General features: G+C 40.4%; 1 protein-coding gene across 2 annotated transcripts in view; it reads left to right on the forward strand.

Moving 5' to 3' along the window:
- Nucleotides 1-877: 877 nt before the first annotated feature.
- LOC116729621 (U4/U6.U5 small nuclear ribonucleoprotein 27 kDa protein-like) overlaps nucleotides 878-13,761 on the forward strand; it is a 33,748-nt gene continuing 20,864 nt past the window's right edge. Inside the window, exons 1-6 of one of the 2 annotated variants that reach the window (XM_032578292.1) lie at nucleotides 884-1,081; nucleotides 2,135-2,267; nucleotides 4,514-4,617; nucleotides 4,719-4,798; nucleotides 5,573-5,637; nucleotides 5,936-6,231. In XM_032578292.1, the coding sequence (XP_032434183.1) occupies nucleotides 1,045-1,081; nucleotides 2,135-2,267; nucleotides 4,514-4,617; nucleotides 4,719-4,798; nucleotides 5,573-5,637; nucleotides 5,936-5,990 (474 nt within the window). In that variant the 5' untranslated portion in view covers nucleotides 884-1,044 and the 3' untranslated portion in view covers nucleotides 5,991-6,231. Of the gene's footprint in view, nucleotides 1,082-2,134; nucleotides 2,268-4,513; nucleotides 4,665-4,718; nucleotides 4,799-5,572; nucleotides 5,638-5,935; nucleotides 6,232-9,349; nucleotides 9,519-10,205; nucleotides 10,306-13,761 lie in introns of those variants that run through there. The other variant, XM_032578291.1, reaches the window with a different exon arrangement.

Here is a 13,761-nt window from a genome sequence, read left to right on the forward strand (position 1 = left end):
CATCGCCAGTAGAGAAGTTATGCAAATCAAGGTTTACACTGTTCATGTTGGACGACTTACGGTCTTTTCTCTTGTTATCCGGTCTGTGCATGATCGTGATAAGGAACGAGATGCCAAACTGGACAGATATGTTTAAATTATGGCTTTAAGTACGGCTGCTGGAGAACAGAAGATTTACCGAGACGCCATCTCGGTTCCCCCCTCGCTTTGCTACAAAGTGTCTTTAACGGCTGATTCCTTCCGGAATTCCCCCGCTGTCAGTTACGTTGAACTTTTGTAACAATTTCCACGTCCGCCACTGCGCTTAAGACAGAGCTTAGTCTCCTCTTACTACACTAACCTAGTTTTCAGCTCCGTAACAGCTTGTTTTGAGTGCAGATAAGTTGTCTTTTTAGCCGCTTATCCTCACGTCCAGCTTAGCTAGGTTGGTGGCGTCAACTGAAAAAGCCTTCTTGTGTTCGCTAACGGTCAACCGTCCCCGGTTCTGCTGGTACTGCTCAGCAGCCAGAACCATATGACTTACTTTACTATCCTTCCTTTTCAAATAGCGACACTTCGCTTTATCCTAATTAATCGCGTATTAAGTTTTGTTGTGCTGCTTTTGACCAAAAAAGGTCTGAGTAAACTCCCGCTCCCCGGGTAAACTCAACCTACGCTCCTGGTCGCCACAGCCGTTCCGCCACCGGAACATTTCTAACTTGTGTACACAATAGTTCGCTATAATCACGTCATTATTATGTACTAATTTCACGACTTTGTTGTTTTTTTTTTGTTTTTTTTTAAGAGTCCAGCTTCATTCGTTTTTCTTTTTTCCAGAGCTACCGAAATGTGACGGTCATACAGGTCGCTAGAGGGCGCACTGCACAGCGGAAGAGAGAGGAAGTGTGTAAAGCGCAACCAATCACAGAGGACGAAGGAGAAGCCGACGCAGAGCTGTCGTTAGCTTCATGCAAATTTTAGTTTCTTCTTAGTTATTTGTAGAATATAGTTGGGTTTTTTTTAAATCGCTGGTTATAAAAAAGGCTAATTTTAGTCGCTGGAAGAATGGGTCGAAGCAGGAGTCGAACACCCCCGAGACGAGGTAAGAAAACACGAAGGTTTTACTGCTAGGTAGCTAATGTAGCGCTAGCTTACATTACTGTATGTTCCGAATAATGTCGTTTTTTTCCCCTATATGTACTATAAGTAGCGGTGTTTTAACGTGTTTAAGAGGGCTAAAATAATATCGGTCTACTTTGAAACCTTCTGAGCAAACTGAGTCCTCGGGAGGATTGTAGCAGCTTTTAGATCTGCGCGTCTGGAGCTGCTGAAGCTAAAGCTCGGCTAACTGAGATGAACAAGAAAACCTGGGAGTTATTTGGTCAGAATCCGTTAAAGTTTCACTCTCTCAGCCGAAATCACGTAGTTTTATTATAGCTGCTCAACCTGAGCAGCTATTTATTATTAAAGGAAGTTATTTTCATTACGAGGCTGAAGGAACGCACTGTTATTTGTTGAATCTCAAGTGATTAAAAGTAATGTAACCAGACTAATTGTAAAATTTTACAATTGTTTATTTATTTTTAAAATGAATAATTATAAAGCGGTCTCCTCTCACTTTTCAGATAAGCAACAAAAACAGATCTGTCAAATAAAGCTAAGCTGAAAGGAATTACTGCACTGTCATTTGATTTCTCTTTTTCTTTAGTCAGATATAAACTAATACAATAAAAGTTTTCTGCTCGTTACATGCACAGAAGCTGATCATTCCATAAGAACTTGCAGTGTTCTTTTATTGTCAATGTTTAATACATTTAATTTGTAAGGGAAAACCGTTTAAACAGATGAGTTTATGTGTTAAAAGGTAATCAGAATCAACAGGTTAGACCTCAAAGAAAACTCTTTTGTTAGCTTTTGTAAGCAGACAATTACAACAATGACTAGTTTGGAAAACAAACACTTTTTTTTTTGCTAAATTTTAGTTTGTAAGTTTTTTACTTTGGGTCTTTAGTGACGAGATGGATAAAAAGTCCTTCAGTTTCTCTGTTGCTCCAACATGGACATGGCAGATGAACAGTCACCTGGTCAATGTTTGCAAAGAATGACAGTTCCTTGCTACCAGTGTGCTTTAAGACATGTCATTTCCTGCCACCAGAGAGAAGACGATCCCGCTCGACCTCACGAGAACACGAGCGACGCCGACGGGACAGGGACCGCTCTCGCTCGAGGGACCGGGACCGAGAGCGCCGCAGATCTCGCTCACGCTCGCCGCACAGAAGACGGTCCAGGTGAGACCGTCAGTTCAGTTGAGATTGTTTTCATACGCTGCTGGGATGGGTAGATAATTCCCTCTAAAGCTTGTTTTACTGTAATATATTAATATGCCGGCAGTCAAAAGGGTCAAGCTGGTCTGGAGGGCCACAGAGTGATGATAGTTAGGTAGATCTTCTATCAATACACTTCTTAAATAGGAATGTTAATTGGAGAATAGGATATATCTGCTCAGCTTACCTTTAAATCAGCCAGTTTTAAAAGGAACATATTTAACGTTCCAAACATTAATTGTTAGTCCAGGTATCTATAGATTAAAGTGGGGAAATTGATGATCTGATTCACCGCAGTTGTTTACAGTTTTTCTGCTAACAGAGACTGTAGAGTTCTGGAGTATTTATCGTAGCTTCACCTCAACACAACACAATGGAGACTCTGAGAGTCTCCATTCACCATATAATTGGAATTCCGAAAATAAATTAGCTTAATGGAAAATAAGCAAATTTCCACTAAAATCCAGGTGGTTTTTTTTTGTTTTTGCACTAGGATGATGTGGTTTTTCAGCTGTATCCAAAATAATGTTTTTCACTAAACTCCAGTAGAAACATTTGTCATTTTGCATCATAAGTCACGTGATCAACAACTGGATGTTACTACTGGCGAAAAAGACAAAGAAGACGACAGGAAGTGGTAGGAGGACAATGGCGTGGCATTGTTTTTTTAAAATGATTTATCGATGAAACAACTTATTCACATGTGATTTTAATTGCATTTCTTATTTAATGGAAACACCACATTTGCAAAGTTATTTTGTTTTTTTACATTAGCAGAATATCGACAGTTTTGCAGACATTTGTAACAGAAATGAAGCTGGTGAGAGACAGAGAGAAAATCTAGATAATCACATTGTATGATTTGTATGATTTTTTTAAAAACCAGTTAACTTGCATTTAATTTAATGGAATAAGCATTTGATTAGCTACCAAGCAGAAAACATTCTGTCTCTCACATACCTGCTTGTTCATCTTTAAGAAGCCCTTCTTCCCTCCACCCATTACCTGGATTAATTGCACAATTCCACCCAATCAGGCTGCAGGCTGTCCACCATGTGAGACCAAAGAGCTGTCTATGGACACCAAGAATAGAAATGGAGAGCTGCTCGAGGTCATGGGGTCAGATGAGACTGAAACAGAACTGTTTGGAGGATTAGAGGGAGGCTGGTTGTGGCTGTGCATCATTTGATTGTGGACAGGTGGGAGCTTAAGATCCGTGTTGCCTAGCGACAGCTCTGAAAGCAGAAAGATCTGCGTGGAGGAGTGGAGCCGAAACCTCTGCCGCAGTGGTCAAGAACTACAGGAAACGTCTGACCTCTGGAGTTGTTAAAGGCTTAATTAAAAATGTCTTTTACAAGAGAACCCTGGCAGCACACAGAGGTTACAGAGCATTCACATGAAAACGGTAACTGTCATAAATAAATAGATGAAAAGATTCCTCAGTTGAAATGTTTACAAGGAGCGGCCTTTAAAACCACTCAGTGACAACGGCTCCTTTAGGAACATGTATTTCTGCACCAAATATTGAAGTTATATTTTTTTTATTGCATCAAACACTTTTGTTCAGCCGATGAAATTCAATTTACTTAAAGTCATACAATGTGATTTAAAAATATATATATATTCAATTTTATAAAAAAAAAATTATTTCACACAGTTTAGATGTATGTGCAACAGAAATGTCAGACCTTCATTGAAATCAGCGGTGTATTAAATACTTCCTGTCCCCTCCCCCATACCTACATGCAACTGTGTGAAAATCTACCTGCTGCTCGTGTTTGTGGGTCACGGCAATCATTAAACTGTCATTATTTGCATCTACAGTGAATAGAATAGAAAAGTCCTCTATTGTCCCACAGTGGGGAAGTTTCTGTGCAACTTCAGAATGACAAACAATCCTGTAGTCTGAGAGTTTTACAGATGGAGTGAGCTCTAATGTCACATCAACATGCTTGTTTACCTCTAAAGCCACTTTCATGAACAGTCATGTCCCGTCGCCTCACAATAGAACAGCTTTCTGTACACGCCATGAAAAAGATAACTATATCATTCAAGGTCTTGTTTTGCTCTCACGCCGTCCTGTGCGGTGGCGTAATGAGAAGGAACGGAACGTCTGGATTGTTAATCGTTTGTGCCCAGCTCCACTTCCTGCTTCCGAGTGCGTAGACGTGACGATAAATCCTGAAGCCGTGTCTCTGTTCCTCGGACAGGACTCCTCCCAGACGCCATCGCTCCTCCTCCCTCTCTCCTGGGCGGCAGAAGGACGAGCGGAAAGAGGCGAAAGACAAACCTGGGAAGTCCATTCAGATCTCAGGTATCGTCATCAACGGCAGAAGCGCGTTCGTTCGCCAACATGCTGACCCGGAGTCGAACCGATAAAAACAGTTGTTTGTTTTTCCTCTTGTGTTGTTACAGCTGAGGATATGCAAGGCAAAACAGAGGAGGAAATCGAGATGATGAAAACGATGGGGTTCGGTTCCTTTGATACAACCAAGGTGAGTGCAACAGTGAGTTGCCGCACAACCACAAGGAGGCACTGTTGACCCAGATGAGTCCAGCTAAGACTTGTTCAAAGCTGCAAATGTTATGGTTTTTTTTCAGATAATGTTTCATTACTTTATGAACTAAGATAAATGTATTTATTTATATACATTTAAATTTATTTAAATAGGTCAATTTAAATACATTTAATAAATGAACTTCAGGAAATTTGTCTTTTGTTTTACAAATAAACAAAACAAAACTTGCACAAGAGGATGGATATGTAAATTTATGAAAAATAAAAAGTACATAATTTCTAAACTTGAAAAAAAAACCCAATATCACTAGTATTTGTAGTATCTTTCTGTTGTAGAAAATTAGTTCATCACATGAAACAAAAACGGGTAAAACCAGCATTTGTTATAAAATGTATATTTAAAACATTAGTTGAATCTTTATCATTTTTAGCCAGAGTTATTAAGGGCCACTGTGGACAGGCCAAAGAGCCAGTCGAGGGTCCGGAACCGCATGTTGAACACCCTTGTTCTAGTGTGTTGTGCAGCCAAATTGAAGATTCAACAAAACTGTAGGTTGCTTTCATCTTAAGTGTCTCATATTTTCTAGCAGAATGTCAGCAATTAAAGATTTCACAGTAAAGGAACACCCAGTACAGGACAGGAAAGTCCTTGTTTTATCAGTGTAAAAAGTCTGTTTTTACACTGATAGAATTTTGTGACATTTTTAAACTACTGTACAAAGAAAATAAATGTGTTTTTTATTTCCAATAGGGTAAGAAAACGGATGGATCAGTTAACGCATATGCAGTCAACGTTACCATGAAGAGGAAATACAGGTACATTTATACACATAAAAAAGATTTCCAATTTGATGCTCCTAATTATAGTACTGTGAAGCTTTAGAGCAGAGTAAAGAATCTCCTTGTATTTATCGTATTTGGCTCTTTAAATGTTTTAGTCGTGGAGATTTTATTCCTGCCTAGCGGTGAGGGTTCACTGCATGGTCTGCTGGTAGAGCAGCCAATCACCTCTGCAGGTGTTTCTACGCAGATCCCAGCCCTCCTAACAGTGATGTAATGTGCAAGTGCTGCAGAGGAAGTGATGTCGTGTTTCCTGCTCCGTCTCTTTCTTTAGGCAGTACATGAACAGGAAGGGAGGCTTCAACAGGCCGCTGGACTTCATCGCTTAAAGGTGCCAGCAGCTCGTTTTTCACCATCAGTCTCTCCTCCCTGCAGGAGGACAAGGACAGTATGGATTTATTTCTATTAAATGTGTCTCGTGATGCAGCAAGTCTTTTTTTTATTTTTTTTTATTTAACCTTGTAAATAGTTTTTCCTCCAGTTGTTCTCACTCAGGTCAGACCTGGTGGGAGGTGGAGCTTTTTGTTGTTGAGATTTGTGCCGTATTCTTAATAAATGCATAAAAAAAAATGTTGGTGCAGTGCTGACTATGAAACCTTTATTTTTTTTTTTCTTACCATCTTTGACTCATTTTTCCATCGGTACATCATCAAACACTTTCTTTTCTTGCTCTTTTGGTTTCTGTATACCTTTCTGCTTGGTTTCTTTCTTGTGAATGTTTATTTTTCTGCTGATCAGAATCCAGCCTGGTATCATGGAGTCCTGCTTCTCATCCAGTGCTGAAAATAACTAACCACTAATAAATAAACGTATTTAACCAAGAATAGGGTAAAACATTTCTATCTCTAAAACATTTCCACACAAACAAGCTAAAAAGCTTGATGCACTGCTGGTAGTTCATATTTTAACCCTCCTGTGGTTTTAAGAGATGTGAGTACAAGCTTTTCACTCTGTTCGCGGTCCACTGTGGTCACACTGACCCTGCGTGTGCTTTTATACGAGGTTTTTTTTGTGTGTGTGGGGGCGAGGGGGTTTTGGGAACTGACAGTCTGACGGAAGAAGACCTACAACCACAGGAGGTTAAAAAAACTTAATATACATTTTTAAATCACAATTTAAATATTAAAACTTAAGAAAAATTGCTAGGATTTTAAACGGCTTGTGGAACCAAGACATCTGTTTTCCTTTCCTAAAATTCAGATTTAGTAATAAACATAGAAAAAAAAAAATCTCAAACTCCGGCTTAGTACTCAAATATGCTAATATCGTTTTTGACAATCCCCTTTTTTTTCTCAAAGATGTTTCATCTTTCATTTGAAATGTTTCTTCAGAATTAAAGCCATCCGTCCTTTGTAGTTTTGAAGTTTTCCAAATGAACACTTGATTGGTTTATCTAACAGGTTGTTAATTACAACTGGAAACGAAATGAATTAGGGAATGTTTTTATTGAACTGTTTTGTTTTTCAAATCTCACTAAGCTTTCAATTGGGAATGTCCAGTGAGGAATGAACTGCAGACAGAAGCTGGAGCATTCCAAGAAAAATTTCACTAAGTGATTTTTTATTTTTTTTTTTTTACCACAAAACAAAAATATGAGAACTTAATTGCCCACATATTTACAATTTGGACATGAATAGGTGTAGGGTATAGAACAAAACTTCAATTAAATCCAGCATAATATGGAGGTCTGCACAGGTCAGAAACTGGCAGAAAGGTCAGGCGTGGTGTACCAAGCAACAGGTTGACAAACCAATGATCTCATTTTCATTCATTAACAATAACAGGATGTATTCTCACTTCTGTAATTCATACAATCTGCAGTTAGATCCCCAAACCTGGGGAAGTGGACTGAGGGTTGGAGGCTGGACAGAGGAAACCACAACCACCTCGGGCCTTTGCAGCTCATCAAACTGACTACAAACCTCAACTTAGAAGTCGAAAAACAAAATGGAGATGAGCTTTGTGTAAGAAAGTGGGAAGAGCTACAGGCTATAATCGGGAGCCATGTATTGAAAGCTTCTTTAGTTCTTTACGTGTTTTTCTTTCTTTTTTTTGTGCAGTTCTGTAAATCCCTGTCGTGCTAATAATTTCCCTCCACAGATTAAGAATCTGCCTTGTGATACTTCTGGTTTGTCTCAAATTACATTTCTCTGAGAACCTCGTTTGCTTATATTGACTGAGATTTGCTTGTTTTGATTTCGAACATCAGTTTGCGCTTGCGCGGATGCGCCATTTGAGTGAGGAGAGTGAGTCCGCCCCATTTGTCAGACGGCTCACCAGCCGCCGCATTAGAATGTTGCTCCGTATATTGCTGTAAGATAGGCATTGTCTCTTTAGGTTGTCTCCAGTGGTTTGCTTTATTAAAACGTGTTTACCTTCTTAACCATTAATGACGTCATAACTTCGACTGGTTGTCTCTAACTTCTCGTCCCAAACAGGCCTCTACGCTGTCATTTCAAGAGAAAACTCTTCCCGTGTTGCATCGCTGCAGCTTGTACCTCCGGCTGACTGTGACCGAATGGGTCAAGTCTGCGAGAGAATGAAGCTGAACCAATCGCGAAGATCGAAATAAAGCAAACAGCACCACTCGGAGCCAATCATTGCCGTACAACGCTAAACAGCATGGCACAAGAGGCGTGGCTACCCATAAAATGGTGTTATCATTTTGCCTTTTGCTTTTGGGCATTGAAACCAATAGCTAAGAAGTCTGTCAGGTAATAGCCAATCACGACACACCTCTGCGTTCAAAGGAAACTACGTCCATTTCGGCTTTGAGCGATGCGTCAACACCAATGAGGAATCAGAGCCAAAATGGCTTAAGGAGAACCTCAGTTTCAGTTAGGGGCCGAATCATTTTTGTTGAATGACGGTTCTGCTGACCAATAAGAGACTGAGTTGTCATGCTCAGCATCCAATCATGTAACAGCACACAGAGGCTTTGTGTTACAGTACAGTATGTAGCTGTTGTCCACACTAACAAGGCACTATTTTGGAAGCACTTTGACAAACTATCTGTTCCATGTCATTCGGTACGTCCGCATCCAACGAGACGTTTCAGGCGCTCCATTAGCTGTAAACCAGCACAGCCAGAACCAGCCTGCCGTAAACCAGTAACGCTGGACAAACTGAAAACACTAGCAGCTCCTTTTTATAGCATTTTCCTATCTGGCAGCTTCTGGCAACTGTAGAGGCTAACGTTTTATTTTTCTTCCTTTGGCTGACGCTTCCAAAATACAACCGAAACAGCAACAACTTTCCGTCGTTATTTTAGCATTTTGTCATTTCTGCAAACGTTAGCCAACTTTTTTTTCCCCGCACTTCAAAAAAAGCTGCCCTCTTGACACATTTTACTCGCTAGTAAAAATAAAAATATTCTTCAAATTTTATCTACAAGCCGAATTTTCTTCGAAGACCTGTCAGTATCTAACAGTTTCATTTAGCTTGCATTGAGGTTTTTAAGGATTGTTTAGCTGTGTTAGCCCGCCGCTAGCTAGCTCCCACCGAGCCCTTTAAATCATCATCTGGGTGCTCAACGAGGAAGAGAGCAGTTTCAGTATTAAACTGACTGGTGCTTTATGCTGCTGGACCTTTAACTTTTAAATATACCCAGTGATCCACAGCGACTTGTGTCTCCCCCTCCTGCGCCCATTAAAAAACAAAACAAAGGCTGACATAACAACCAAATCACCTGAGCGCTGAGAGGAAGAATCTGGGGAAGGACCTTCAGCAGGTTGGATACACTCCTGGAATCCCTCTTCGGATTGTTATAATATTAGTGTTATTGTTGAAAATGGCGGCGATCGGAATGGTGCAGATGTTGATTGAAGCAGCCGAGTACCTCGATCGCAGGGAAAGAGGTAAAGTATACATATATATTGTCTCACTTCTTTTGTTGTTGTTTAGTTTTTTTCTTTCTTTCTCCGATTAAACTTCACAGTGGCAGTCCTTCCACAAGTGACTAGACTTTATGGACATATATGCGTTTGCAGCCCTGCTTTAATTTTTGCAACAAGTAATCTGACGACCCATGCAGTATTAGTATTGTTTTTTGGAGTTTGAACAGTGTGTACTTTACCCAGGTGTCTGATAATCGTCGTGATAGTGGTAATAATTCATATTTGGGGGGGGATTTCAAATGCGTTCCGCAAAGACATCCGTGCAATTCGGGAAGAATGAATGCATATGTTGCAGAGGCATTCAGATGTGCAGGAACACAATGTTTCAGTGGAGGCCCCTCCTTTCCTTCTGTTGTGGTTAGCTAGTGGGCTTTATTGTCGTTCAGGATGACATCATTGTCCAAGCTGATAGGGGGTGGTGGTAACGGGGTGGGGTGAGGGGGGGCACTATATCAAAATACTGCATAAAATAAATGGCATGCATGCACCATAGCATTAATAATATTAATGCTACCTTAGATCCAAAAGAGGTGGCACATCATGCAGTCTTCCTCTTTTTTCTCATGCGCGGCTCATGCTTACTGTGGCTATGTTTTGCACCACTAAATAACAAGACATGTGACCACGATGTTGTTTATCTGCTTGCAGAAGCTGAGCATGGCTATGCCTCTATGCCACCCTTCATCAGCAGCCGGGAGAGGGAAAGCCTCAAAAGGAAAAACAAGAGCAAGAAAAACATAAGTAGCAGGTAAATAAAAAAAACAACAACAACAAAAAACAGCTGGTTGGCTTTTTGTTGCACAGACCTGCCCAGACATGGGGAGGCAGGGGCTGGGTCCATGTTGCAGGCTGAAACTTTGGGTTACATTTGGAAAACAGGAAATGACATAGATTTGCCTCCAGTTTGTTAAGAAAATAAAGCGCACAGTTCCCAGTATGCCCATATATGGTGAGTGGCTAAATTGTGTTGGTCTACCCAGCAGGGCCATTATTGGTGAAGTCAGTTTGAGTCAATCTAATTTGATCGTTTATCATCTGCTCAGGTAGCTGTTCTCAGCATGGAATGCTAAGGCGATTGACAACAAGTGTACATACCTGAGTGAAAAAGATCAACAAGTCATTGATAAAAACTGGTCATAATTGTCACAGAAGTAAGTACTAGTAGTCAGTGGCGCCTGATTCCCTTAATTCTATGTGTTCAGCGATACTTGCATGCGAAACAGATTTTAAATACATCCGCAGAGGTCTGAGAATCATCCACTGTCCCAACTTTGTCACTATATTCAGCAACTTTTCAGACAAAATAAATCTGTATTGACCAAAATCAGAATCGGCAGGTCAGGCTTTTCAAAGATCTGTGGTCGGCCCGAAAACTACAATCAGCTACAATACCAGAGTTTCCCCCAGAAAGCTTGCTAAGCCTGGTGCTAGGGGCTGCTAGGACAGTCCACAATTGGCCCTAGCCAACATTTTTGTGTTTAAAATATTTTAAAAGCTACAAAAATTCAGAGATGCACAAGCAGACGTCGTCATTTTAAATTATAACATGCGAGGCCAACGGGCAGTTGACATCATTTTTTGTTGAACAGTTTTTTTTTTTGTGTAATTTTGAGTAATTGTCAGGTGTAATTGCACATCAGTTACACCTGCCCGTCAACTGTAAACCTAGTTTAATCCGTCTTTGCTGTCACTGTTGCCAGTGTACTGAAAAAAAAACAAACAATTTAAGGCAAACAACGCTTAGCCTGGCCGGAGGGGGAAGAAAGCCTGGTGACCCTCCAGGCTGAAAATGCACTGGAAGAAACCCTGAAAAATAAAATTTTATGCATTTCTTAAATAGATGAATCTATTTCTGTATAAACTGTCCATGAATTCTACATTACAATACTTCCCAAGTGACGTGGTAGGTACGCTAAACCGCAGCGTGTATGTGCTGGCTGAGGAGAGAGGGAAATGAGCATAGAGAGGAAATATAGACGGTTGTAAAAAGAAGCAACCCACTGAGCAATAGACCGAATTTCCACGTTGAAGCTACACATTGACTTCATCACAGGCTCTGATTTAGACCTGTGCATTTTGTTTGGGTTTGAACAAACCTTGTCTGGTCTTAATTCTTAGGCTAAGAATTAATAATATGTAAGAAACACAAAAAAGCACAAGTGGAGACTCAACTTTATTCAATTCATAATAAATTAACTAATATCTTTGCATTTTTTCAGCTGTGATATTGTGGGAGCAATATCAATGTGTGGAAAAAAATTTCATATTTTTATTTATTTGGGAAAAAATATTGACAGAATAGTTTCACATATGTAAGTAGGCTTTTTGTCCGTGTACTTACATATTTATACTGTACATGAGGTTCACTGACAACAAGATGACATCTGCATATAACCAGAGAGAAAACAGATGTGTATATGAAAGACAGCTGACAGCTGTTAGACAGGATTCAAAGTTTCAAACCAGATCTGGACTCTCAGAATGGTCAGAACCGACCTTTCGACGTTAAACCAGTGAGTTAAAGACATCGTACCTGACACGATGCAGTGCTGACTAGATGTAATCTCCATGGCAACCATTCAGCTGTACACAATGCCTGAGTGGAATAAGCTCCGCCTTCAAGGCACAGCTCCTCCTCAAAGCTGCAGTTTCCAAGCCTCGGCCTCGCAAAGCAGCCCATTTAAGGTTAAGGTTTTTATTCAGGCAATTGAGTTTTAGCGCGGTCCTAATTTGCTCTTTGTGATGACAAACTTCTTCTGTGTGATTCAGGTGAATTAACCAAATGTAAAATGCCAGAATACCATTTTGCAGCAGAATTTATATGTGTTTTTGTCCCAGCCGATCACCTAACGCTTGTAGTCCTAGACTGGTGCTTTTTAGTTTAATTTGGTCACCAAAATATCATCCTCTTGCGTCAAAAGAGAGGAAGGTAGCACAGTCCTTATTATTCAGGTTTTAAGTTGACTCTTGGTTGAAGTGTTCACGGCGATGCAAAGTTGGAACTTAACTATCGTTGAACGCTTTTAAAATGCCTAGAAACAACATGCAAAACCGTAAACAATGCAGCATTGATGGCGGATGGAAAATTGTGTGGAGATCCACTGATGTAGCAAGCAGAGTTTGACGGAGGAGTAATTTTAGACGTTGTTTTATGTTCTGACTGACAGCAGCACACAACAATCCGGCTTTAAAGTCAGCAGCAGCTTGCCGAGATCCGCCGGGTCACACCGGGTGACTCCAGGCCGATACAGGGAACTGCTCTCAGTCCGAGCGTTGGACGTTAAAACCACCAGCTTTGGGTCTTCCTGACCTGCGTCCGTGTGCGATGCGTAGCTGAAGTTTGGTTCAGTTTCGTGATCCTTTCCAAGAAGACGTACAGAATGTTCTTTACCTGTTGAGCCTCATTCATAATGGACAGGACAATCCTAAACCGCTGTGTCTGTTTGAGAACAAAGGGTGGTGTTGTTCCTGGATTAAAGGTGGTTTCAGTGGAGGGTTTTGCTAAACCCAGGAGCTCATGCTTTTGTGTTCCTGTGAGGGTTTTTCATATGAGTTTTAGTTAGTTAGGGTTTAAGGTGTCTCAAAAAGGAATAAAAAAAAGTGAAATAGTTTGGGCAGATGAGTGAAATACAAGAAGGAAGAGATGAAATGGAGGTAGGAATTGACCAATAAAGAAATAATGACAGAAAAGAACAAAACTGATGTGTTGAACTGAGTTTTCAAAAAACAAGAATTTGATTGGTTGGTTCTTCTTTAGGAATAGCTCAGATTTCATTGAGAGATTATGTCCCGTCAGTGTCTTACATGACTCTCTTTATTTTGATGAAAGGTGGAAACAGTTAGTCAGAACTGTCCCATTGAAACAAGTCCAGACTCAATAATATTATAACAGTTTAAATGCTTCAGGGTTTCCCCAGAAAACCTGCTTAGCCCGGTGGTTGGTCCTCTACCAGCATACCGTGTTTCTGTGTTTAAAAGATGCTAAAAGTTACAAAAATTCAGAGGTGCACAGGTCAGCATCATGATTTGGAAATAATAGCATGTGAGGCCAACGGGCAGGTCCAGTTCAATACATCAACTATAAACCTAGCTTAATCTGTCTTTACTGTCACTGTTGTTAAAAAAAAAATCTATTTAAAATAAAACACTTGGCCTGTTGGGGGGCCCAATTAAAGCCTGGTGGCCCGCCAGGCTTATAATACAC

Source organism: Xiphophorus hellerii, chromosome 12, assembly GCF_003331165.1.
Source record: "Xiphophorus hellerii strain 12219 chromosome 12, Xiphophorus_hellerii-4.1, whole genome shotgun sequence".
NCBI lineage: Eukaryota > Metazoa > Chordata > Actinopteri > Cyprinodontiformes > Poeciliidae > Xiphophorus > Xiphophorus hellerii.